The sequence below is a fragment of the Artibeus jamaicensis genome, unplaced genomic scaffold (assembly GCF_021234435.1).
Source record: "Artibeus jamaicensis isolate MK-2021 breed Jamaican fruit bat unplaced genomic scaffold, CSHL_Jam_final contig_525, whole genome shotgun sequence".
NCBI lineage: Eukaryota > Metazoa > Chordata > Mammalia > Chiroptera > Phyllostomidae > Artibeus > Artibeus jamaicensis.
The window spans coordinates 5,276,062-5,301,547 of record NW_026521874.1 but is presented as its reverse complement, the minus strand read 5'-3'; the positions used below and the strand labels follow the sequence as shown (position 1 = coordinate 5,301,547).

The following is a 25,486-nucleotide window of genomic DNA, read 5'->3' as shown; positions in this document are numbered from 1 at the left end:
TACTTCCTTCTATAAACCATCATTTGTCTCAAATGTTGGATAAAGGAACTCAGTTATTTGATAAATATGTTTGAATAAATAATAACAAAAATTTTCCAAATTTGAAAATATAAACCATCATATACGTGAAGCTTAATAAAACCAAGCAAAACAAACGTACAACCACTATGCTGTACACCTGAAATAATATAATATTGAATGTCAACTGTAGTTGAAAAACTAAATTAATAAACAATAAAAACAATTACATTTTATTATATGAAAAAAAGAAAGAAAGAAAGAAAGAAAGAAAGAAAGAAAGAAAGAAAGAAAGAAAGAAAGAAAGAAAGAAAGAAAAAGAAAGAAAGAAAGAGGAAGCACACCAAGGCACATCGTCAGCAAATTACTAAAACCAGTGATAAATAGAAAGCCCCAGTAGCATTTAGCATGTTTAGTTCTTTTGAATGGAAAGGTTGGTTTGAACCAACCTTTTGAATAGCCTAGGCTAGCATTATTGGAAGTAGAAATCCTTCCACTCAGCCACTGTGAATAATGCTACAAGAAATATCACATGGTAACTGTATTCTTAATTTTCTGAGGAACTACCATACTGTTTTCCATAGTGGCTGTACCAGTTTACATTCCCACCAGCAGTAAATGAGGATTCCTTTTTCTTCACAACCTCTCCAACACTTGTTATTACTTATCTTGTTGATAAAAGCTGTTCTAACAGGTAGGAGGTGGCATCTCATTAGAGTTTTGATTTGCATTTCCCTGATAGCTAGGGAAGTTGAGTATTTTTTCATATATCTGTTGGTCATTTGTATATCTTCTTGGGAGAAGTGTCTGTTCAGGTCCTTTGCTCATTTAAAACTGAAATCAACAAATGAATAAACAAGAAAAACAAACACAAACTCATAGACAAACGGTGTGATGGTCGCCAGAGGGAAGGGGATGGGGTGGGTAGTAGAGGGTAAAAGAGATCAAATATATGGTGACAGAAAATGATCTGATTTTGGTGGTGGGAACACAATGCAATACACAGATCATGTATCATAGAGATGTGCATTGGAAACCTATATAATCTTTTAAAGTGTTTTTTATTGATTATGCTGTTACAGCTTTCCTTTATTCCCCCTCCGCCCTGTATCCCCAACCCTCCAGCATTCCTCCCACCTTAGTTCATGTCCATGGGTTGTACATATAAGTTCTTTGAGTCCTCTGTTTCTATACCATTCTTTACCTCTCCCTGTCTATTTAATGCCCACCAATTATGCTTCTTCTTCCCTGTACCTTTTTCCCCGTATTCCTCTCCTCCCCACTGAAAACCCTCCATGTGATGTCCATTTCTTTGATTCTGTTTCTATTTTAGTTGTTTGATTAGTTTTTGTTGTTTTTCTTTCTTTTTTTGGTTCATTTGTTAATAGTTGTGAGACTGCTATCATGTTACTCTTCATATTTTTGTGGGTTCTTTTTAACAAACTTTTCCAGTTTTATTGAGATATAACTGACATAAATCACTGTGTAGGTTTAAGGTATACAGTACAATGATTTGATTCACATGTATAGTGAAATAATTACTATAAAAAATTTAGTTAACATCCATAACCTCATATAGATACAAAAAAAAGAAAAAATGTTGTTTTGTGAAGAGAACTCAGGGTCTACTCTCCTAGTAACTCATATAACTTGGTAACTGCAGTTGTCATTTTGTCACTATGTGCATAGTACATATCTATCTTGTAACCGGAAGTTTATACCTTTTGACACCTTCCTCCAACTTCCCCTCCCCATTTCCTCACTTTGGGTAACCAAAAATCTGACCTCTTTTTCTACAAGTTTTTTTTTTTAAGATTCAGTATACAAGTGAGGTCATACAGTATGTGTTTCTCTGTCTGAATATTCTCAGGGTCCATCCATGCTGTCGCAAATGGCAGGATTTTCTAGTTTTTTTGGCAACAATTTTATTTTATTTTATTTTTTTCTACTTCACCATTTATTTTTTTAATTTATTTCAATTGTTCAAATACAGTTTTCTGTCTTTTACTCCCATCCCAGCCCACCCCTGGCAATGTTCCCCCCTTCCTCCCATTTCCACCCCCCTTTGTTTTTGTCCATGTGTCCTTTATTACTTGTTCCTGTAAACTCTTCCCCTTTTCCCCTGAAATTCCCTCCCCTCTCCGCTCTGGTCACTGTCAGCCTGTTCTCTATTTCAGTGTCTTTGGTTATATTTTGCTTGCTTGTTTATTTTGTAGTTTAGGTTTCTGTTAAATGGGAGATCATATGGTATTTGTCTTTCACTGCCTGGCTTATTTCACTCAGCATAATGCTTTCCGGTTTTATCCATGCTGTTGTAAAGGGTAGGAGCTCCTTCTTTCTTTCTGCTGCATAGAATTCCATTGTGTAAATGTACCATAGTTTTTTGATCCATTCATTTACTGATGAGCACCTAGGCTGCTTCCAGCACTTGGCTATTGTAAATTGTGCTTCTATGAACATTGGGGTGCATAGGTTCTTTTGGATTGGTGTTTCAGGGTTCTTAGGGTATAATCCCAGCAGTGGAATTGCTGGGTCAAAAGGCAGATCCATTTTAGTTTTCTAAGAAAATTCCATACTGTTTCCCACAGTGGTTGTACTAGTTTGCAGTCCCACCAACAGTGTGCTAGGGTCCCCTTTTCTCCACAACCTCTCCATTAATCATCATATTTTTGACCTTTCTTTTCTTAGATAAGTCCCTTTAACATTTCATATAATAATGGCTTGGTGATGAACTCCTTTAACTTAACCTTATCTGGGAAGCACTTTATTTGCCCTTTCATTCTAAAGGAAAGCTTTGCTGGATAGAGTAACCTTGGAGTATCTAGGTCCTTGCCTTTCATGACTTTGAATACTTCTCTCTAGCCGCTTCTTGCCTTAAAGGTTTCTTTTGAGAAATCAACTGATGGTCTTACGGGAACTCCTTTGTAGGTAACTGTCTCCTTTTCTCTTGATGCTTTTAAGATTCTCTCCTTATCTTTAATCTTGGGTAACTTAATGATGATGTGCCTTGGTGTGTTCCTCCTTGGATCCAACTTCTTTGGGACTCTCTGAGCTTCCTGGAGTTCCTGGAAGTCTATTTCCTTCCCCAGATTGGGGACGTTTTCCTTCATTATTTGTTCAAATAAGTTTCAATTTCTTGCTCTTGTTCTTCTCCTTCTGGCACCCCTATAATTTGGATATTGGAACGTTTCAGGTTTTCCCAAAGGTTCATATGTCTCTCTTCACTTTTTTGAATTCTTGTTTCTTCATTCTGTTCTGGTTGATTGTTTATTTTTCCCTTTTGTTCCAATCATTGCTTTGAGTCCTGGTTTCCTTCCTGTCACTGTTGGTTCCCTGAATATTTTGCTTTATTTCATTTTGGGTATCTTTCATTTGTTTCTTCATTTTTAGGTTAAGCTCAATCAATTCTGTGAGCACTTTGATTACTAGGGCTTTAAACTCTGCATCAGATAGGTTGGCTATCTCCTCATCACTTAGCTCTGTGAAGTTTTGCTTTGTTCTTTCATTTCAGCCATATATTTTTTTTTTTGTCTCAGAACACCTGTTAAGTTGTAAGGGGGCAGAGCCTTAGGTATTCATCTGGGCAGGGCAACCCTCTTTGCTGCAGCTGTGGTGCTGCCTGTGGGGGAGGGGCCAGAGAGGGAACAATGCAGCTCTCCTGCTCAACTCTAGCCCACTTTCCAATGAACTGTGGTTTGAGACTGGGAGTTTCTCCCACTGTGGCAACTGTGGTAGTGCACAGTCAGCTCCAGGTCTCAGTTTCACCTTCAGCCATCCCCACCTGCACAGTCTTCTGCCTCCCCACGGTTTTTCTCAGCCAACCCCGCCCATGCAGTCCACCACCTCACCGGGGGTTGTTACCAGTCTGGTTGTTCTGGTTGATTTTTTCTTTAATTCCTTGGTTGTCAGAGTTCCATGCAGTTTGATTTCTTGGCACTTCTGGTGGTTTATTGATTTCAGATTGGTTGTTATCCTCCTTTTGGTTGTGCAAGGAAGCAAAGGGTTTCTACCTATGCCTCCATCTTGGCCAGAGCTCAAAACCTATATAATATTATTAACCAGTGTCACCTCAATAAATTTAACAAAAAATAGAAATGGAAATCCATATGGTATTTTCAAGTAAGAAAATAAAATAGAAGAAGATTCTATGGTATCTTTATAAAAGTGGAGAGGTTAGGTGAGGGGAGTTGGATAATGCTGTGGTTCCTCTGAACAGCTAGAAGGATAAAATAAGGAAGCTGAGACATGTTTTAGGTAGGCCTGGGTAAAATTTCCATTTTTAATGTGGTATGGATACAGATGGTAAGTTGCTAATAGAACAGCAGGTAGGATTCCTATAGTAGAAAATAATGGGGCCCTGGCTGGTGTAGCTCAGTGGATTGAGCACAGGCCTGCGAACCACACGATCACGGTTTGATTCCCAGTCAGGGCACATGCTTGGGTTGCAGGCCGGTTCCCTGCAGGCCAGTTCCCAGCAGGGGACGCATGAAAGGCAACCATACATTGATGTTCCTCTCCCTCTCTCCTTCCCCCCTTCCCCTCTAAAGATAAATAAATAAAATCTTAAAAAAATAACTTTAAAAAAAAAGAAAGAAAATAATGGAATATATCAAGGGAAGTCAGAGTGGGGCAGTTATGATGGGATGTTTTGATTTTCGCCTAGATATTCTACATTTCCTCATTTCTCTACACCGTCAATTACATTTGGTATCTGTACAGAGAGCTGAGGATGAAACACGTCCAGAGTGGACAGAGCACATTTTTCCTGGTAAGTGTTATTTAGAGCTAAGAGTTAAGAGTAGTATGCTAAAACAAACCCACATATCCTTGATAAACAGTATAAGCACTCAGCACTGTCTAGGTGAACTCATGGAGGTTAATAAAAGAAAAACCATGTTTTCACTGAGTTTTCTATTCTGTTGACATGATTTCCTCTTCTCTCAAGCCACAGGAAAAAAAAGGACTGCATTAGATTATAGGGAACATTATGTACAGTGCTGCCATTCCTGCTGGATTGTATTCAGTAAAGGAAATAATCCTCCTCGGCTCTATGCCAGTCTGTCATTGTTGCTAATGAACAAGATCTTGGTGAAGAGTCTGGGAAAGTGTTCAGTTTGGTAACCTGGGATTTGAACTACAGGTCCTGGAAAGGGAGAGAGTTTGTTCTGCTCTGTCATATTTCTTCAGTATGGTGGGCAACAGATACTAGTTCACAGAAGGGCAGAGGAATTAATGTGTGGTAATCAGAAAACAAGATGAACCCAGGGAGTAGTTAGTTGTCTTTCCTTCTTTGGTTCACAAAGAGTTTTGGGTACCATCTAGAATTACAATTATGCAAGAAAGAAGAACACTAGGTCATTACCTCTGGACTCTTTGTGTGTACACATATTTTACATATTACATAATTTACTTTAAGTATACAATTCAGTGATTTTTAAAGTAAACTTATCAAAAGGTGAAGGAATTAAGGGAAAAAACTCTCATAGTCAGACAACAGTATGGTGATTACCAGAGGGAAGCGGGGGTGGGGGTGGGATGTAGGAGAGGGTCAAGGAAGGATAAGTGGTGATAGAAGGAGACTTGACTGACTTTGGGTGGTGAACACACAATACGATATACAGATGATATTGGTATAGAATTGTACCTTTGAAACCTGCATAACTTTACTAACAATGCTACCCCATTCAATAAATTCAATTAAAAAATAAAAAATAAACTTAGATTGTATAGGCATTATTATAAAACAGTTTCAGAACATTTTTTCACCCCAATAAAATATTTTATGCCCATTACTGTTAATCCCTGTCCAGCCCTCTGTACTAAGCAACCACTAATCTACTTTCTGTCTCTATAGATTTTCCTTTTCTGGACATTTTCTATAGATGGAATCATATAATATATAAGCTCTTGTGTCTGGTTTATTTCACTTAGCATAATGCTTTTGAAGTATATCCATTGTAGCATTGTATAAGTAAATCATTCCTTTTTGTTGCTAAATAGTATTCCATTGTATAGTACACTTTGTTTCTTATTTCTAACTTATATCATTATGTGATCTTAGCAGAAGACATTTTTATGATGTTATCAATTTTCATTTATTTAAATGTCATTATATATTTAAATATTATTATACATATTTTACTAAATATTCCAATCTTCTTATTTCTACAGCATTCATTTTGTCATGGTTGTTTGAAGGGGATGTTTCTTAAGGGTTCCATGGAGTAAATGAATCATGGATGCTTCCCAGTATATCTTTCTCTAGAGCCTACAGATCAGTTCTGTGACAAAGTGGTATACTGTCATGCACATGGTGAAACTTAATATTTCTTGAATAAATAAATAGTACTATAGTATCATGAACAGAGCATTTGAAGGTGAATCAGGAGATCTGTCTTCTAGACCCAGGTCGGTCACTGATCTCCTGCAGGACCTGAAGCATAGCATCTCCCTTTCTTGGACCTCTGTTTTCATCATAAAATGGTGCATTGGTCTATGTGATCTTTAATGTCCCTTCTAACTTTAAAACGCTATGATACTCAAATCCTAATCTGACAGACTGACTCAAAAAGATATTCTTCTGAAGAGAACTGCTTTTGTAGCCTTGTTGTAGATACACACTGCTGGAGAAGCTCAAAGACATAGAATGCTCTTAAGACTTTTCTCTTTTTACTGTAAGGAGAAAGGGTGGTGGGGAAATCATTGGGAAAGATAACCTGCAGAGACCTCTTATGCAGCATACTAGACAAGACGTTGCAGTCTGTATAAGCACTCAGTAAAATTGTTCGCAGTGATCCAGTGTTTTACGTACTCTTATTGAGCACTTTAAGTGTGGCTGGTGTGATTGAGAAACTGCATTTTAAATTGTGTTAAATCTTAATTTAATTATATTGTATTGAAAAGCATAGGACTATATTCTGGTGCCCTTTCTCTTGTTTACATCTGTAGAATCAACACATATATTTACTCTTCTGTATTTTAAATTTGTATAATCTCTTGACTCCCTACAATTTAGAAATAACCCATGCTTATAGCTGTATATCTTTTTAATGTTCATCTTTGTAATCCTAGAATCCTATAGCTGGAAGGTAATTCAAAGAAACTCATTTTCCTTCCTTCAGGCAGATGAATGTTTAAGAAGTTCAGCGGTGTTTTAGGGGTAGTAGTTCAAGTTTCTAATTCATTAATTCACTCACAAGCTAAGAGACTGAGTAGAATTTGGGAGAGGTTTTTCTGCCACAGTTATTCCCTAAAGAAGTTGCCACAATGAGACCAGACGCCAGGGATGGGGACAACATAAGAGAACATTATCTTCTTAGGCTTGGACTCCTGGCAGGAGAACAAATTAATTTTTGAAGAAAAGGGAGGGAGAAACATAAGATTAATTGTCATATATGATATTCTGCTTTACATTAATACAAGTGTACATAATGTACTTTTCTTTATGTAACACATGCTCTAACACTAGTTCCAAGAGACAAACTCTGGCCAAAAAACTTAAGCCCACTGCCTATTATTCTGTCATTATAGTTTATACCAGGAGCCTTGAATTTTTTTTAATGTTTGAGTTCTCTTTTAAACACCATAGCAAGACTTCTGCCCTAAACTTTTATCAGTGAGCTTTTTATCAGAGATTCACTGATACCCAGGTATGAACAAGAGTTAAACACAGGATAGCCACCCAATGGACATAGGATAGAATACAAAGAGAAGAAGGGATGTGGGTAGGAGTCACCAAAGACTAATTTTTATTCTTTTTCATTTTATCTTAAGTCAGCACTAGCTATTCACCTTGAAATTATTCGCTATTCTTAATTCAAAGTTTTTAAGGCAAATCAGTTACCCATCTCTGATTATTGATTAATTGCTCACTTAATGCTTTTTGATTCCTAACAGTGCCATTTGATATGATTTCTGTCTTAAAATAGAAAAAACACTTGCTTTCTATTCTGTTATCTCTTTAAGGTGTTCTGTTCAAAATCTTTCACCATAAATTCCTAATGGGTAGGAACCATTCTTGGGTTGTTTGTTTTACAGTGTCTAACACAACTGGAGATTTTTTAAATGTTCTTTCTTCTAGAATCTAACAAGTCTTGAAGGGCTTAAAATCCAAAGGGTTTATTTGACCCTGTCCTTATTACACTAACCCTGGCTTATTATGTTCTCTGTGGGTCATCTCATACATAGACTTCCACTCCACCCCTATGGAATGAAAAGCCCACATCTCCCTGGACATAAAAGAGAATTGAACTGTTTTTAGAACATGGGACATTGTGCGATTTTACATTTGCCTTTCTTTTTAAAAGAATTTGTTCTGGTATCCAAATCTTATATTAAGCTATTTCCTGAAGGTCTCTTTGTGGCTGTTGTCTTTTTAATAATATAGTAATATGGATAAAATTCTCTTATCTTCAAAGCTAAGGGACTATTTCATTGAACTTTATAGCAAATATTGCTTAACTGAAGTAAACTGACTCTTGAGACTTTTGTTCTGTCAAATGGTAAATGATGACCTGGGGTTTATTATAATATGATTGGTAGTATCCTAGGACATGACTCACATTTATTCTTTTCATAGTTTATAGGTAATACTTGTCAAGTTGGTCGGATAGCCATCATTTTGTCAAGGTAAGATTTTTGTTTTCTTTCCTGCCAAGGTATGGACTGTCGTTATTCTGGGGTCTAGGTGGGAAAAAGTAGGAGAACATTGTTCTTTATTTCCATGCAGTCTGTCTTCCCTAGACCCTCACAGAACCTTACTGAGTAGGAAGCAACAAATATGTAATCTTAGGTTCCATTTTCTCAGACAGGACAGGCAAACAGTTTGAAGATACAGATTTGGGTTTTAGCCTCAATCCTGCTATCAACACCATGCGACCTTCAAATATGTCTCTTTAAGTCTTTGGACTTCTAATTCCTTTTCAATTATCATAAAAGTTGTAATAGGTGGCTTTCAAGATCTCATCAACTTCATAAAATTGGGTGAGACTCTTTAAATTCTTGAGCCCAGAAAGGGTCTGTATCTTATTTAAGTGGTTACTACAGAGTTGGTTTTAGATTTTATAATTTTTACTCTTGGATCTTTCCCTCTGGATAAGTAATTGGTTATTTAAAGGTATACTTTGGAGCCCTGGCTGGTGTGGCTCAGTGGATTGAGCACCAACCTGAAACATAAATAAATAAAATATTGAAGGTATACTTTGGAAAAGCTCCCAGGAAGGGGTTTATGAGAATGAAGTTATTTCTGGTCACCATGGAAAGTGAAACAGACTGAGCCGAGCACAGAGCTCCTTGTTAAATTTTTTTCCTCCACTTTGACCCACTTGGATTTTTATCTGACCACACAACTCTCAGAGACTCTTTTTCTTTAAATATTTTATTTATTTTTTTTTAGAGAGAGGAGAAGGGAGGAGAGAAACATCGATTGGTTGCATGCCCCCATCTTGGGACTTGCCTGCAACCCAGGCATGTGCTCTGACTGGGCATCACAGGCTGATGCTTAGTCCACTGAGCCACACAAGCCAGGACTCCCAGAGACTCTTTATGAAACTTTTTTAGGGCCCGTTACCCTACTTATAAGATGTATCCTCACAAAAAAATGCATTGCTCACTTCACTTCCACAGAAATTGGAAAAGAAGGAATATTTAAGGTTTTTGAGGTATTTTTTCTTGGAGAAATTAAATGTGTATGTGTATCAGTGGAGAGTTGGTGGGGTGATGGAGGTGGGAGAAGAAAAGGGAATATTTTGCAAATGGAAGAGGGGATGAAAAAGTCCTTATAATATTAGGGTGATAAGTCTTCTTTTTCTCCCAGCCTGATACCTCTACTATTGATGATACCTGTATTCTGTTTGGGCAATGTCAGTGAATGTTTTCGCAACTTTAGCCAGAGCCACAGGTGAGTAATGACCAAATCTACCATTTTTATGGTAGTCAATCAACACCTATTCTTTTCTGTAAATAGAGATGGAAGAAGACTTTTTATATACATTCTAGCCAAGGTGCTCATATTCAAAATGGGCTATGGAATAACATGTAGTCAAGGCTGAAGATAACATAAGTGGAAATATAACACAAAATTGCTAGAAGATAATGTATCTATGAGAAGGAACAAATTGTTATGGACAAGGTTTAGCAAAAGGATAAGTAAAATTGCATACCCATGAACTTCTGTTGCACTGATAGGTGTCTCTGTAGTTTCATATCTGTAGCAGTACTCTTGTCCATTGATTCTCTTCCTAGGTGTATCCTGATGCACTCACCACCATCAGCCATGGCTGAACTCCTGCCTTCTGCCAACACATCAGTCTGTGGCACACTTTATTTTTATGGGCTCACCATTTTCCTGGGCAGCTTTCTACTCAGCCTCTTCATCATCATGGTATGGTGCCACCTTACATGAAAGAAGCTGGAATTTGGAGGGATGGAGTAGTACTTCCAAGGCATGAGAAAGATGAGGTCAAGAGTTGCTTTCTATAGTCCTGGATTAAGAAAGCGGCTAGGAGATACAGACAATTTAATTACTCCTTCAGCCTTTTGGACTTCCCAAGATCAAATGATGAGTGGGAAAAAGAGCCTGTATTCATTCTGTGGAAATTATCCTCATTCTGAACTAGTAATATATGTTCTTGTGGATCCTCTTGAGGAGCAGAGCAGAAAACTAGTATGTGTCAAATATTTCCTTTATATAGAATGACACTCTGGAACATAGGACATGAGCTTTGGTTTAATTTTCCAAATAATTAAAGAGTTTTTCTTTCTCAATTTTTTATTAGCTATAAATCTGCATTTATGTTATGTCTAACTGATGTTAAGCTGCTAAGTAACTCAGGCAGTTATTAAATACTCATCTGACATCACCAGAGCAATACACAAGTAAAATAATCAGCAATGGGACAATATATTACTTATATATAACTGCCTAGTACAAAATCAGTGAGCAAGCAAATACACCTTCTAATTTGCCCTATCTATTTTTCAGAATCTTCTCCTATCTTCAGATACTAGCTCAGGGATTATAAACTACCTACCTACAGACCGAATCTGTCCCACAAATATGTTTTGTTTCATAGCACACCTAGCATACTTGAACCAAATATATTATGAACAACTTCCTTTGACAATTCAAATATAAGTTATGGAGATAGTGTAGCTCAAATCAGCAACTTTGTAAAGAGTACACAGTGATTATTTTATAATAAAATGGCTTTGATGGCTTATATTTAGAACTGATTGACAAGAGAGACAGGTAACTTGGCACCCTGGGGATTCCTGTTTGCTTCTTTATTTTTTAAAATTTTATTGATTATGCCATTACATTTGTTCTATTTCCCCCCATTCCCCTTCACCCTGCACACCCCTCCCCCACCACCCCCCTTTAGTTCATGAACACGTGTCTCAAGTTCTTTAGATTCTGTATTTCCCCTACTATTCTTACCTTCCCCCCATCTATTTTCTACCTACCATCTGTGCTACTTATTTTCTGTACCTTCTCCCCCCTTCTCCTTCTCCCACTCCCTTGTTGCTAACCCTCCATGAGATCTCTATTTCTATGGTTCACTCCTGATCTAGCTGTCCTCTTAGTTTGCTTTTGTTTTAGGTGTGGTTGTTGATAACTGTGAGTTTGTTGTCCTTTCACTGTTCATCTTTTTTATCTTCTTTTTCTTAGATAAGTCCCTTTAACATTTCATATAATAAGGGCTTGGTGATGATGAACTCCTTGAATTTGATCTTATCTGAGAAGCACTTTATCTGTCCTTCCATTCTAAATGAAAGCTTTGCTGGGTAGAGCAATCTTGGTTGTAGGTCTTTGGTTTTCATGACTTGGAATACTTCTTTCCAGCCCCTTCTTTCCTGTAAGGTCTCTTTTGAGAAATCTGCTGACAGTCTGATGGGGACTCCTTTGTAGGTGACTGTCCCCTTATCTCTTGCTGCTTCTAGGATTCTCTCCTTCATTTTAATCTTGGCTAATGTAATGATGATGTGCCTTGGTGTGTTCCTTCTTGGGTCCAAGTTCTTTGGGACTCTCTGAGCTTCCTGGAAGTCTATTTCCTTTGCCAGATTGGGGAAATTCTCCTTTATTATTTGTTCAAATAAGTTTTCCACTGGTGGCTGTTCCTTTCCCCCTTCTGGTACCCCTATAATTTGGATGTTGGAGCGTTTAAAGATGTCCTGGAGGTTCCTAAGCCTCTCCTCATTTTTTTGAATTCTTGTTTCTTCATATCTTTCTGTTTGGTCATTTTTTCCTTCCTTCTAGTCTGCTCCCTTGATTTGAGTCCCAGTTTCCTTTCCATTACTATTGATTTCCTGTGCGTTTCCCTTCATTTCAATTACTTTAGCCTTCATTTGTTCTTTTAATTTGTGACTATAATCAACCAGTTCTGTGAGCATCCTGATCACCAGTGTTTTGAACTGCACATCTGAAAGTTTGGCTATTTCTTTGTTGCTTAGATTTATTGGCTCTGGGGCTCTGAGTTGTTCTTGAGCCATGTTTTTATCTGTATGTGCCTGTTATGTATGAGGAGAGGTGCCTTAGGCGTTCAGCAGGGGGGCCACCCAGGTCGCTGGTTTGTGATGCTGTATGTGGGGGCGGGGTCAGAGAGGGAGCAATGGCGGTCCTCTCCGGCTTAAGCCCAGTCTGCCTCACTGCTCACCCCCGCCTGCTTATCTGAGGGCAAATGTGCGAGCCCACCGCCCTGCTCTGGCTGCCGGGGCCTGCGCGATCTGTCTCAACGCTCGCCTCTTCCCTGGTTTATCTGTGTGCAAATGCTCAACCAACTGCTGACAGCCAGCTGTGCCTCTTCCCTGGGTTCCGCCTGTAGCTAGCTTGCACCTGGGATCCGAGCCCTCACCTGGTTCGGGGGATCTTTTTTGCCCGACCCACTCTGCTGCTGGCTTTGCCCCCTCACCGGTTTAGCTGAGGGTTCATTGTTTTTGGACTCCGATTCGATTTTCTGTGTGGTTTGGTTGCGTTTATTGTTGTTAAAACTTTATTATTTTTAGATTTGGTTGTGCAAGGACACAGAGTGTTTCTACCTACGCCTCCATCTTGGCGGAAGTCCTGCTTGACCCTGTTTGCTTCTTTAGAATAAGCCAAGCTTCAAAGACATTTGGAATTAGCATTCTGGTTCTCTTTTAATCAACAGATGATTAACTGATTCTACTAGCCATAACAATTCTCAAATAAGTACAAAACTCCTTTTGATTCCTGTATCTGTAGGAAAAGGAAACTAGATAACTAAACTTAACTAAGTAACTAGTTGCTAATTTAGACTATGGATCTAGATTATTAGGAAAAGGCTTCAAATTTGGTCAGAGTTGTCACCAAGATTATTACCTCATTTACTCCCTACAGAAAGCACATTGGACTTCTGAACTGATTTATATTTCTTTCACTAGCTAAACCCTATATAGTGTCAAAAAAGGGGGGGGGAAGCAATCTGTTTTCCATCTAAGGGCAAGAAGAGACTTCTTTTGCTTCTAGTTGAGAATTTAAGCTCAGTCACAATGCTGAAGTATTTATTTCAAGGATATTAAGCATAGAACACTTTCTAACACAATCTCTAATAAAGTATTTTAAAAGAGGGTTTGGTTAGATCTTAATTTTAACTTCTCATGAATATTGTGATCAGCATCAGTGAGAAAAAAAATCCTGAAGGCTTATATAAGGTTCATGTTTTGAACATGGTAACCACAAATTTGGCCAATATCTGACCATTTCCCTAGCCAAAAAAAAAAAGGTTCATTCTGAAGATAATTTTCTCAGCAAAAGGCTAGTCTCAGATCATAAAGACAGAAGAATGGCCTTTTCTGCTGTCAGATTCAAAGAGAATGATCCTTGTAAAATGATAGGAGGATAGACTTGGGAAATCACTAAACCTTGGGCAAACTACTCACTGCTGTACCCATATCTAGGTCTTACTCATCCAAGCCCAGACACTGTATAAGAAGTTTGTGAAATCAACTGGCTTTCTGGGAAGTGAACAGTGGGCAGTGATTCACACTGTGGAGCAGCGAGTGCGCTTCTACCCAGTGGCCTTCTTTTGCTGCTGGGGCCCAGGTGGGTATCTTAATGGAAAGAGGTGGGCCGTGAAGAGGGTACTACAGGGTTCTGATCAAGCAAAGTGGTCTCACCAAGAAGGATGACTGCAAATTACTGTTTAGCTTGTAAAATTTAAGTTGGTACCACCCATGCTTTCAGTTTTCCCCAACCTCCTTAACTTCTTATGATTTGGAAATTAAGATAATTATACATCAGATGCAACCTGATGTGAAAGGAAATATCCTGACAGAACTCAGAGATATTAATACTTGTCCTTCGTGCTACATAAAGTTACGAGGATCAGACTGAATGATGGTTATGAAAGCTTGGTATACTCTAAAATGCTAAAAAGTGTATCTTCCTGTAGTATGTGTTTCCATTATTGCTACACTAATAATCTGCAAAGTTTAATCAGTCAGCAGTAAAGTTGGAGGCCCCAGTCCTAGTGGTTTATATAACTGCTTAATCTCACTGCTGGTCTTCATTGTGCCTCCAGCTTCCATTCTAACAGTGCTGGGCATGGATACTGAAGAATTTTATGCTCACGCAGCCAGGGCTGACAGTAAGATTTATACTTTGTGTTTTCACAGCTGTCATTCTGGTCATCACAAAGCTGATCAAACCACAGGACACCAAACTTCACATGGCCCTCTATGTTCTCCAGGTAACACCTTCAACATCCAGCATCTCTGTTTTCATACCCTCTTATCCTGTTCTCTTACACTGCCATTACTCTGTAAGCCCAATTTTTCCCTTGAAAGTATTTCTGCATTGCAAAAGAGAAAATCTGTTATTTATATTTAGTTATGAAGAATGTAAAATTTTCCTCATAGATGAGGTAGATACTTTTGTGAGAGTGCTTCCATGTATTTCAGAGCATATATACATCTGGTCAACTTCATTTTATTGACGTGTTTTTAAGGGGTGAGAAACAAAAAATAAGACCTACCAGCAAATGTTCATATGAAACACTAATAGAGACTTGATTGTCTGCCATCCAGAGTGAACTGAATGGGATAAATTAGCTGTTGTAGGTGAATGGGGAGGGAGTAGTAGAGAAATGGAATGATTCTTTTTTCCTCCTTTATCAGATTTAAGAAGGGCTATCTGACTATGCTGATAGGGCAGTTTTCTCAAACCTAACCTGGGAAATGAGATAGTACAGAGAGGTATTGAAACCACTTCATTGTCCTTCTGTATATACTAAGAAATATGACCAACTCTTAAACATCCATGACAAGGTACAGTGTGAAGAGTGATTTCAGGAAGAGCTAGAAAAATACTGAAAACTGATGCCAGACCTTGATGTATGAGATAGAGAAAATATAACAATGCTTTATAAATAGGGGCATAGGGACTATTCCCTGGATCTCTGAAAGCCTGAAGGATGGGCTCCATCACCCCTTCATCTCCTCCAGGCTCTAACAGCATCATCCCAGGGTCTGCTCAACTGTGGCGTATATGGATGGACGCAGTACAAGTTCTTTCAACTAAAACAAGAGGCTCGGCGTGATGCAGATACCCAGACACCATTATTATGTTCACAGAAGAGATTCTATAGCAGGGGCCTAGATCCACTGGAGTCTACCCTTGCTTTTGCTACCAACACTTCCCCCATTCTTTGAAACTATAATACCTGAATACAAGAACTGGAGTTACTCCACGCCAAGGGGATTGGGAAGAGTGTTGTGGAACATCTGAAGCCTTTTCTAACCCTGCCTTAAACTATGGCAGTGAAAGGGAATATAGTGCCATGGTTAGCAGCCATTTTAGGCAAATTGGGCAGGATCTCTTCATTATTTTCAGATTCACTAATGATTCTTAAAGCCTTTGTTCAGGAAGGTGAAGCCATTTTCCATCTAAGAGATGGACTCATATTACCTCAATGAATATTAGATTTATCTAAGTCTTTTCTAGAAAAAATCGATTCTAGTTTATTATTTAAACATACCACTTCCAGGCTCTCTACTGTATGGTTGCAGGTGAAGTACGGTGGCATGCAACAATTTTCTCAGATCTCATCATTGCTATGCTGTCTCTGAAGTTGGACAAAGAAAGTTCTGGATTTCTATCCTTTGAATTGGTTTGGAAGCTCAGAAAAGCAAGGACAACAACTGTCAAAAAAATGACGGTGGAACCCTCAGATATACCACATTCTAGACTCATATATTCAGTGATGTCCTAGGTCTTGACAATAGGGACCATCCTACTCTAGAAAGTGAGGGCCAGTCTTTTGAAGGGGATAACAGATTTAAGAGAAATCCTGACTAAAGGAAGTTCTAGGAATCAAGAACTCTAAACTGTCATTTACAAGCAGAAGGCCTAAGTAGGTTTAATAGTGCCTGGACATTGAATTAGGTTAAACCATATGAACTTGCCATTTTTGTTAGTGAAAACATTCTAATATCAATTTTACATTGTTCACCCTAACAGTGCTAAATATGTTTGTAGAATAAATGAATAAACAAGTGAATGAATGACTAATGAGTGGAATTAGAACCTTTTGGGGAAAGAAAAGATTCCTAGACTACAGAGCCTCACTTATGGGTAGGAATATCTAATCTATTTCTCACTCTTTAACTGCTTAACAAGTGATGTTTGGTCTCCCCAGTTAAGTTATAAAGAAGTCCAGTCTGAGGCCAGAACAGCAGAGATACTATGATGCCAAAACACCTAGGGAGCTACTTTAACTTCTTTATTTTATTTTATATTTTTTATTGTTGTTCAAGAACAGTTGCCTCCATTTTCACCCCACCACATCCCCTGCCCCACCCATCTTTACCTCCCACCCTCAAACCTACCCCCTTTGGCTTTGTCCATCTGTTTTTTATACATGTTCCTCGATGGCCCTTCCCCTATTTTTTCCCCATTATCTCTCCCCCCTCTCTGGTTACTGTCAATTTGTTCCTTAATTCATTGTCTCTGGTTATATTTTGCTTGCTTATTTGTTTTGTTGATTAGGTTCTACTTATAGGTGAAATCATATGGTATTTGTCTTTCACTGCCTGGCTTATTTTACTTAGCATGATGCTCTCCAGTTCCATCCATGCTGTCAGAAAGTGTAGGAGCTCCTTCTTTCTTTCTGCTGCGTGATATTCCATTGTATAAGTGTACCATAATTTTTTGATCCACTTATTTACTGGTAGACACTTAGGTTGCTTCTCGGCACTTGACTATTTGTAAATTGTGCTTCTATGAACATTGGGATACATAGGTTCTTTTGAATTGGTGTTTCAGGATTCTTAGGGTAACTTCTTTTAATTTGAAAGCTAACAAGCATGGCATGTAGAAAGACAAATGGAAGCAAGAGAGAATTCCCATCTCCGAAGACCATGAAGGACACTAGAACTAAGGAGTCTAGTTCTGAAAATGACTTTTTAGTATTACTTCACTTTTGGTTTCATTACCAGAAAGAAGGTAATTACCAAATATTTGTCAAGTTTGTTCATCTTGCTTTTATGTTGAATTTTTTGCATTGATACTGGTCTTAGATCTTCTGTGGATGTAGGCAAATGAAAATATAGTAGGAATGAGACATAATAAAAGGTTAAATAAGACCTGGATTAGGATGATCAATATTTCATCATTCTGAGTCAGAGGGGACACATGAAGTCAGGCCACTATTTACACTGTTCTCCATAACCCTTGAATTCACATGGAGGAGGAGCATAGACTTAGAATAGACATGGTGGCAGTTCTAATTGTTGCAAACACCCCTCCCATGACACTAGTTCAGGTTGCAGTCATAGTGAGGTATAGGAGTATCTTAGCAGGTAAGAAAATATACAGATCTTCTGTGGATCACATGGGATAGATATCATCCCTCAACTTTTCATTAGCCCTATCTGTGGTTTAAAAAAACACAGCACCTCAACACCATGTGGCCTGCATGGGGAACTGGGTGTTTTTCAATGTGCGGGAGCCTTTGGTTGTTTTCACTTGGTAGCTTCCTACATTTTATATCTTTTGGTCTTACACTTGCTGAAGAACTTAAAAATCCCTTTATATTCACTGTCACAGTGTTCACACCTGTTTCTCTTGGTATTCATGTAATGACAGTAACTTTCCCAGGCAATCTTTGTGCCCTTTCCAAAGATTTTAATGCATTGATTCTTTAGGCTTTGCCACTGGTTCTGGTAACAATAACTTGTTATTTACTATGGGCGCCATATTGATTATAGGTAATGAAGGCGTGTACCATTACAGTGTTCTTGGAGGTCACACTTATCTACACTGAAGGGGCAAGGTGTAGTTGCCTTAAGAAATCTGCTGTTTTTGCAGCAGAATCCAAATGCAGAACACAAACCCTTCAGCTGTCGTGAGAACAGACCACACTGATCCTTTGGACAATCAAGGACACTGCCATAATCATATTCTTCTTCATCCACCCTCTCCTTCCCACTCTATGACTTTCTAAAGGAGCTTTGGAGCTAAGGTTTATGAAACAGGCATTCCCTTCTCGAAAGTGGAAGCTGTAGCTACTGAATCCCTTGTCTACAGTAGTAAGTTCATGTATAGTACAGAGGTCTGACCATAGCATTTGCAGGCCACATGGTCATGCTTCATTCTCAAGTTATGGTCAAGCTCATGAGCCATGAGAGCTGCAGAATGCAGTATATCTTCATGAAGAAAGTGTCAAGATTGGTTGCAATCTTAGCAGTGCAGATACTACTGAGGAAATGCATGGCCCTGGTACTTTTCAAGACTTTGGCCAATAATCATATGAGCAGCATTATGCTTTACCCTTCTCAAAAGATGTGAGTCTCCCCCATAGTAAAAATTTTTTGAAGTATTGCCTACATAGGAAAATGTAGAGAGATTTTCACTAGGTTTTTCTCTGTCTACTTTCACATTTAGCTCTTTCGTGTACCTGTTGACCGAAGCATAGGCATCTATTATAATCATGTTGTCTTGGTAACACTATTATTTGGAATCACTTATTGTCAACAACAATAAACATTTCTGCATACTTGGGAAGTGTCCACACTGAAGAGAGTTTTATTCTGCTCTGAATTGGTAAAATGGTTAAGAGCTCATCCTGTTAATCTCCACTGACTGCACATGACTCACCTGATTTTAAAGATAGGCTATAAATCGTATGCTCAAAATTCTTTGAAGTATAGGCTTGATGGGAAAGAGTGCCATGTAAGGTCAGGACTCTTTTTAGCCCTGAGTGCTGATAGTCACAAGAAAATCCAGATCACCTGCTGAATACCCAGTCATCCTAAATAAAAGATCTGTCCAAGCCCATTTTTCCATTATGAAGTATATAAACAGGGAAGTTGACAAATAATCCTTTCTTTTGCTTCAGATTAATAATATTTTCCTTGTATGGAGGCCATGTTTTCTGTTTTTACTTTCAGTTCTCTGAACATTTTTAGGTTCCTAGGGATGACTATCTTAATAATAAAGATATTCCCAGTTATAGTGCATCCCTTGAAATATAGTGACTACCAGCAGTAAGATGATATACAGATTTGTATGGGAAGGGCCCATTCTCAAGCATCCCATCTGGGGAGTCCTGGGAAAAAAATCACTTCAAATCTTACCCTAGACCATTTTATTTCATAGGAGAAATCCATCAACTGGATTTCAAAATAAAAATTCCTGCTTTATATCCTGGCTGGCGTAGCTCAGTGGATTGAGCGCGGGCCTGCAAACCAGAGTATCGCGGTTCGATTCCCAGTCAGGGCACATGTCTGGGTTGCAGGCCAGTTCCCAGCAGGGGATGCATGAGAGGCAACCACACACTGATGTTTCTCTCCCACTCTTTCTCCTTCCCTTCCCCTCTCTTGAAAAATAACTAAATAAAAAATATTTAAAAAAGAAAAACTTAAAAAAAAATTCCTGCTTTGTGAATGACTTTGTTAGGATGAAAAGACAAGCTGAAGATGGAGAGAAAATATTTGTACACCATTTATCTGATAAAAGATTCATATTTAGAATATATAAAGAACTCTCACTACTCAACAATATCAAAGCAAATGATCCAATTAGAAAATAGGCAAAAGACATAAGGCAGTTCACTGAAGAGGATATAGCTGGCAAATAAGCACATGAAAAGATGTTCAACATTAGCAGATATTAGAAAAATGCAAATTAAGACACCACGAGATTCTCAGAGTCCCTCATGCCAGAGCAAACTGTGGCCCTGAAACATTGCCTGGCCCTGCCCATAGACTACAGGCAGAGGGACTACAACCTTCTTCAGTAAGAAGGTTGCACAGTTAAAGGAGTAAAAAAAGACTCCATGAGAGATCACTACAGACCAGTACAACAGCTGAAACTGAAAATATAGAGGTGATGATACAGAGAAACTGGATCTTTCATACATTGGTTAAGAGAATGTAAAATTTATATAGCAACCCTGGAAAACAAGCAGTTTCTCCAAAAACTAAACAAATATCACAAGACTCAGCAGTTACACTTATGGATAGTTATCCCAGAGAAATCAAAATTTATGTCTACCTAAAAATATGTACATAAATATCAGAAAGAGAAATTAAGAAAACAATTCCATTTTTGATTGCATTAAAAGGAATAAAATATCTAGGAATAAAATTAACCAAGGAGGTAAAAGACCTGTGCACTGAAAACTATAAGACATTATAGAAATAAATTGAAGAAGACCCAAGTAAATGATATTTCATACTCATGGTTTGGAAGAATTAATATTGTTAAAATGGTCATAATACCCTAACAATCTGTAGATTTAATGTAAACTGTATCAAAATTCTAATGGCATTTTCACAGAAATAACAACAAACAATCCTGAAATATATGTGGAAGCTCAAAAGACCCCAGGCAGCCAAAGGAACCTCAAGAAAGAACAAAGCTGGAAGCATCATTTTCTGGTTTCCAACTATATTACAAGGCCATATAATCAAAGTGGTATGGTATTCGCATAAAAACAGACGCATAGGTCAATGGAACAGGACAGAGAACCCAGAAATAAAATAAACCCACACATATATGAACAATTAATTCACAACAAAAGATTCAAGAATATACAATAGAGGAAGGACAGTCTCTTCAATAAATAGTGTTGGGAAAATTGGACAGCTACATGCAAAAGAATGACATGGGACCACTATCCTATACCATACACAAAATTAACTCACAACAAATTAAAGACTTTTATGTAAGACCATAAAACCTTTAGAGGAACATATAGGTGGTAAGCTCCTTGACATCAGTCTTAGGATATATTTTTTGGATTTGACACCAAAGACAAAGGCAACAAAAGCAAAAATAAATAAGTATAACTATATCAAACTAAAAAGCAAAAGAAACCATCAACACAATGGAAAGGCAACCTATGAGTAGGAGAAAATATTTGCCAATCATATGTCTGAAAAAGGGGTTAATGTCTAAAATATATGAAGAACTCATACAATGCAAAAGCACAGAAAATTTCTAAATAAAAAATGGGCAGTGGCTCTGGATAGACATTTTCCCAGAGAAGACATACATGGCCAAGAGGTACATGAAAAGGTGCTCAACACCACTAACCATCAGAGAAATGCAAATGAAAATGATAATGAGATGTCACCTCATACCTGTTAGAATGGCTGTTGTCAAAAAGACAAGAAATAACAAGTGTTGTTAAGGATGTGTGGGGAAAAGGAAACTCTTGTGCACTGTTGGTGGGAATATAGATCAGTATAGCTACTATGGAAAACAGTATGGAAGTTCCTCAAAAAATTAAAAACAGAATTACCATGTGATCCAGCAATTCTACTTCAGGGTATTTACCCAAAGGAAACAAAAACACTAACTTGATAAGACATCTGCACCCCCAGGTTCATTGCAGCATCATTTACAATAACCAAGACATGGAAGTAATGTAGGTGTCCATCAATATATGAGTGGATAAGAAAACATGATAGATACCAATGTATATACAATGGACTACATATACTATACATACACACATATGTATATACATCTATGCATGCAATGGACCATCTTTAGCCACAAATAAAGGAAATCTTGCCATTTGCCACTATATGAGTGAACCTTAAGGGCATTGTTCTAAGTAAAATAAGTCACATGGAAAAAGACAAGTACCATATGATCTCACTTGTGCATAGAATCTAAAACAAACAAAAAATGAACTCACAGGAGAACAAACTAGGGGTTGCCAGAGTTGGGGGAAATGGGTGAATGTAGTCAAAAGGTACAAACTTCCAGTTATAAAATACATAAGTCCTGGGGATATAATGTACAGCATGGTGACAATGGTTAATAATATTGTACATTTGAAAGTTGCTAAGAGAAAAGATTTTAAAAGCTCTCATCATAAGATAAAAATTTTAACTGTGTGGTGATGGATGTTAACTAAACTTACTGTGGTCATTCACAAAATATACAAATATAAATCATTATGTCATATACCTGAAATTAATATGTCAATTATATTCAATAAAAATAAAAAATAGAAGACTTCCAGCCAAGATGGAAGCATAGGTAGATACACTTTGCCTCCTCTCACAACCAAAAGAAGGACAACAACAAATTTAAAAACAAAAACAACCAGAACTGCCAGAAAATCGAACTGCCTGGAACTCCAACAATGAAGGAGTTAAAGAAGAAACATTTATCCAGACTGGTAGGAGAGGCAGAGATGGGCAGCTGGGGCGGAGTGAAATGCAGCAAGGCAGCAGCTGGAGGACTGAGCTGGAGAGGTGGTGGCTGGTGGACCTCGTGGTCCCACATTTGTGTGAGGTTAAACCGGGAGAAACAACTGGGGAGCAAGACAGACCGCATAACCCAGGGTTCCAACACTGGGAAATAAAGCTTCAAAGCCTCTGGCTATAAAAACCTGTGGGAATTGTGATGGCGGGAGAGACTCCCAGCCTCACAGGAGAGTTTGTTGGAGAGATCCACAGGGTCTCAGAATATACGCAAGCCCACACACTTGGGAATCAGCACCAGAAGTGCCCAATTTGCTTGTGGGAAGTGGGGAAAGTGACTGAAAGCTGGTTGAGAGCCCAACAAATGGCATTTTTCCTTTTTGGACTCCTCCCCCACATGCAACAGGGCAGTGATGTGGGTTGCCCTGGTGAATACCTAAGGTTCAGCTCCTTATTCTGTAACAGGCATGCTGAGAAAAAAAATGGCCCAAATGAAAGAACAGATCAAAGCTCCAAAAATAGAGAACTAAGCAATGAAGAGATAGGCAACCTATCAGGTGCAGAGTTCAAAACACTGATAATCAGAATGCTCACACAAATGGCTGAATAATGGTAGCAAAATAGAGGAAGAAGTGAAGGCTATGCAAAATGAAATAAAGCAAAATATACAGGGAACCAACCATGAAGGGAAGAGAACTTGGACTCAAATCAATAATGTGGAGCAGAAGGAAGAAATAAACATTCAACCAGAACAGAATGAAGAAACAAGAATTCAAAAAAATACACAGAGACTTAGGAACCTCCAGGACATCTTTAAATGCTCCAACATCTGAATTATAGGGGTACCAGAAGGGGGAAAGGCACAGCCACCAGTGGAACACTTATTTGAACAAATAATAAAGGAGAATTTCCCCAATCTGGCAAAGGAAATAGACTTCGAGGAAGTCCAGGAAGCTCAGAGTCCCAAAGAAGTTGGACCCAAGGAAGCACACACCAAGGCATATCATAACTACATTACCTGAGATTAAAGATAAGCAGAGAATCTTAAAAGCATCAAGAGAAAAGGAGACAGTTACTTACAAAGAAGTTCCCATAAGACTATCAGCTGACTTCTCAAACCTTAAGGGCAAGAAGTAGCTGGAGAGAAGTATTCAAAGTCATGAAAAGCAAGGGCCTATATTCAACATTACTCTGTCCAGAAAAGCTTTCATCTAGAATGGAAGGGCAGATGAAGTGCCTCCCAGTTAAGATCAAGTTAAAGGAGTTTATCATCACCCTTATTACATGAAATGTTTAAACTTAGATCTAAGAAAAAGTAGATCAAACTATGAATAGTAAAATGGCAACAAACTGACAACTATCAACAACTGAACCTAAAACAAAGCAAAAACACACTAAGCAAACAACTAGAAAAGGAACAGAATCACAGAAATGGAGATCACGAAGGTTATCATCAGGTAGGGGAGAAGGAAGAATGGGGGGAAATGTACAGGGAATAAGAAGCATAAATGATAGGTACAAAATAGGGGGAGGTTAAGAATAATATAGGAAATGGAGAAGCCAAAGAACTTATATGTGCAACCCATGGCCATGAACTAAAGGAGGGGCGGGATGCTGGTGGGAGGAGGGTGCAAGGTGGAGGGGAATAAAGGGGAGGAAAAATGGGACAACTGTAATAGCATAATCAATAAAATATGTAAAATAAAATAAAAATTTAAAAATTATATCAATAAATATAAAAAATAAAAGAGTAAGCTTTAAAAAATTAACTTCACCTAGCTAAGTGGCTCAATTGGTTGGGGCACCATCTCATACACCAAAAGGTTGTGGGTTTGATTGCCAGTTCGGTATTTGTTGAAGGTACTCAATAGATATTTCTCTCTATATATCTCTCTCTTCTCTCTCTCTCAAATCAATGAACATGTTCTTGGGTGAGGATTTAAAAAAAGGAAGAAAGAAAAAAATTAGCTTTGGATATACCAGAAGATAAATTTTTGTCAAACTAATGTAATGCTTTGCCTTCATTGAGGGCATGTTTACATCCATCTGAGGTTATGATGATGTATTCTGGGGTTTTGGTAAATTATTATTATTTTTAAATTTTTCTCTTTCACTGGGCCACAGAGAATAGAGTGGAGTCTGGTTCCATGCTATGAGAATATTCCCAAAAGCATTCCTACAGAAACAAGAAAGTATGTCAGGTCAGGTCAAAGGAGAGAGATGGCCTATCCAAATCCCCACAACAAATGCCCCAGCGGAGCATGCCATGTCCCTGAACTCCAGGAACATTAATATGGGCAACATGCCAATGTGTTATTTTCCGCATTATAATATTCCTTCGTTTCCTCTAAATCTGGATAAAAATCCACAGCCTGGATTTAGCTGTGCTTTGAGGAACTAAGGGAAGGGACTGGGTCTCTGCTGGCCTGAGGTAGCAGAGGAAGGACAGTAACCATCCAGGGAAGGCAGGTAAAAGGTAGCAATAAATCACCGTCAGAGTTTTGGAGGGAGCAGCTGACTGGGTCACTAGTGACAACCAACACTGATTATTGGAAGGTGTCAGCGTTCTTCAGAACCTCTCAAATATAATGGGGAAGAGAAATCAGCTGAAATGGTATACTTCCTAGAGACAGTCATACACAATGCAGAGCAAACTGCTGTTAGCTGAGCTTTGGAGGAGGATTTTATAGGAAACACTTTATAGGAAATGCTGTCCATTGAACGTGGAGATTTAACATGCTGAGTTATACCTGCTCATTCCTGTCCACGTTGAAACTGGCCTCTCCCTTAC

At 38.2% G+C, this 25,486-nt stretch overlaps 1 protein-coding gene across 3 annotated transcripts in view; it reads left to right on the top strand.

Moving 5' to 3' along the window:
• Window positions 1–24,278, top strand: part of TMEM116 (transmembrane protein 116) — a 46,538-nt gene extending 22,260 nt beyond the window's left edge. Inside the window, exons 5-11 of one of the 3 annotated variants that reach the window (XM_037133473.2) lie at window positions 4,682–4,786; window positions 8,597–8,646; window positions 9,833–9,916; window positions 10,261–10,399; window positions 13,933–14,077; window positions 14,650–14,723; window positions 15,478–24,278. In XM_037133473.2, the coding sequence (XP_036989368.2) occupies window positions 4,682–4,786; window positions 8,597–8,646; window positions 9,833–9,916; window positions 10,261–10,399; window positions 13,933–14,077; window positions 14,650–14,723; window positions 15,478–15,684 (804 nt within the window). In that variant the 3' untranslated portion in view covers window positions 15,685–24,278. Of the gene's footprint in view, window positions 1–4,681; window positions 4,787–8,596; window positions 8,647–9,832; window positions 9,917–10,260; window positions 10,400–13,932; window positions 14,078–14,649; window positions 14,724–15,405 lie in introns of all 3 variants that reach the window. The other 2 variants (XM_037133474.2, XM_037133475.2) reach the window with 2 other exon arrangements.
• The last annotated feature ends 1,208 nt before the right edge of the window (window positions 24,279–25,486 follow it).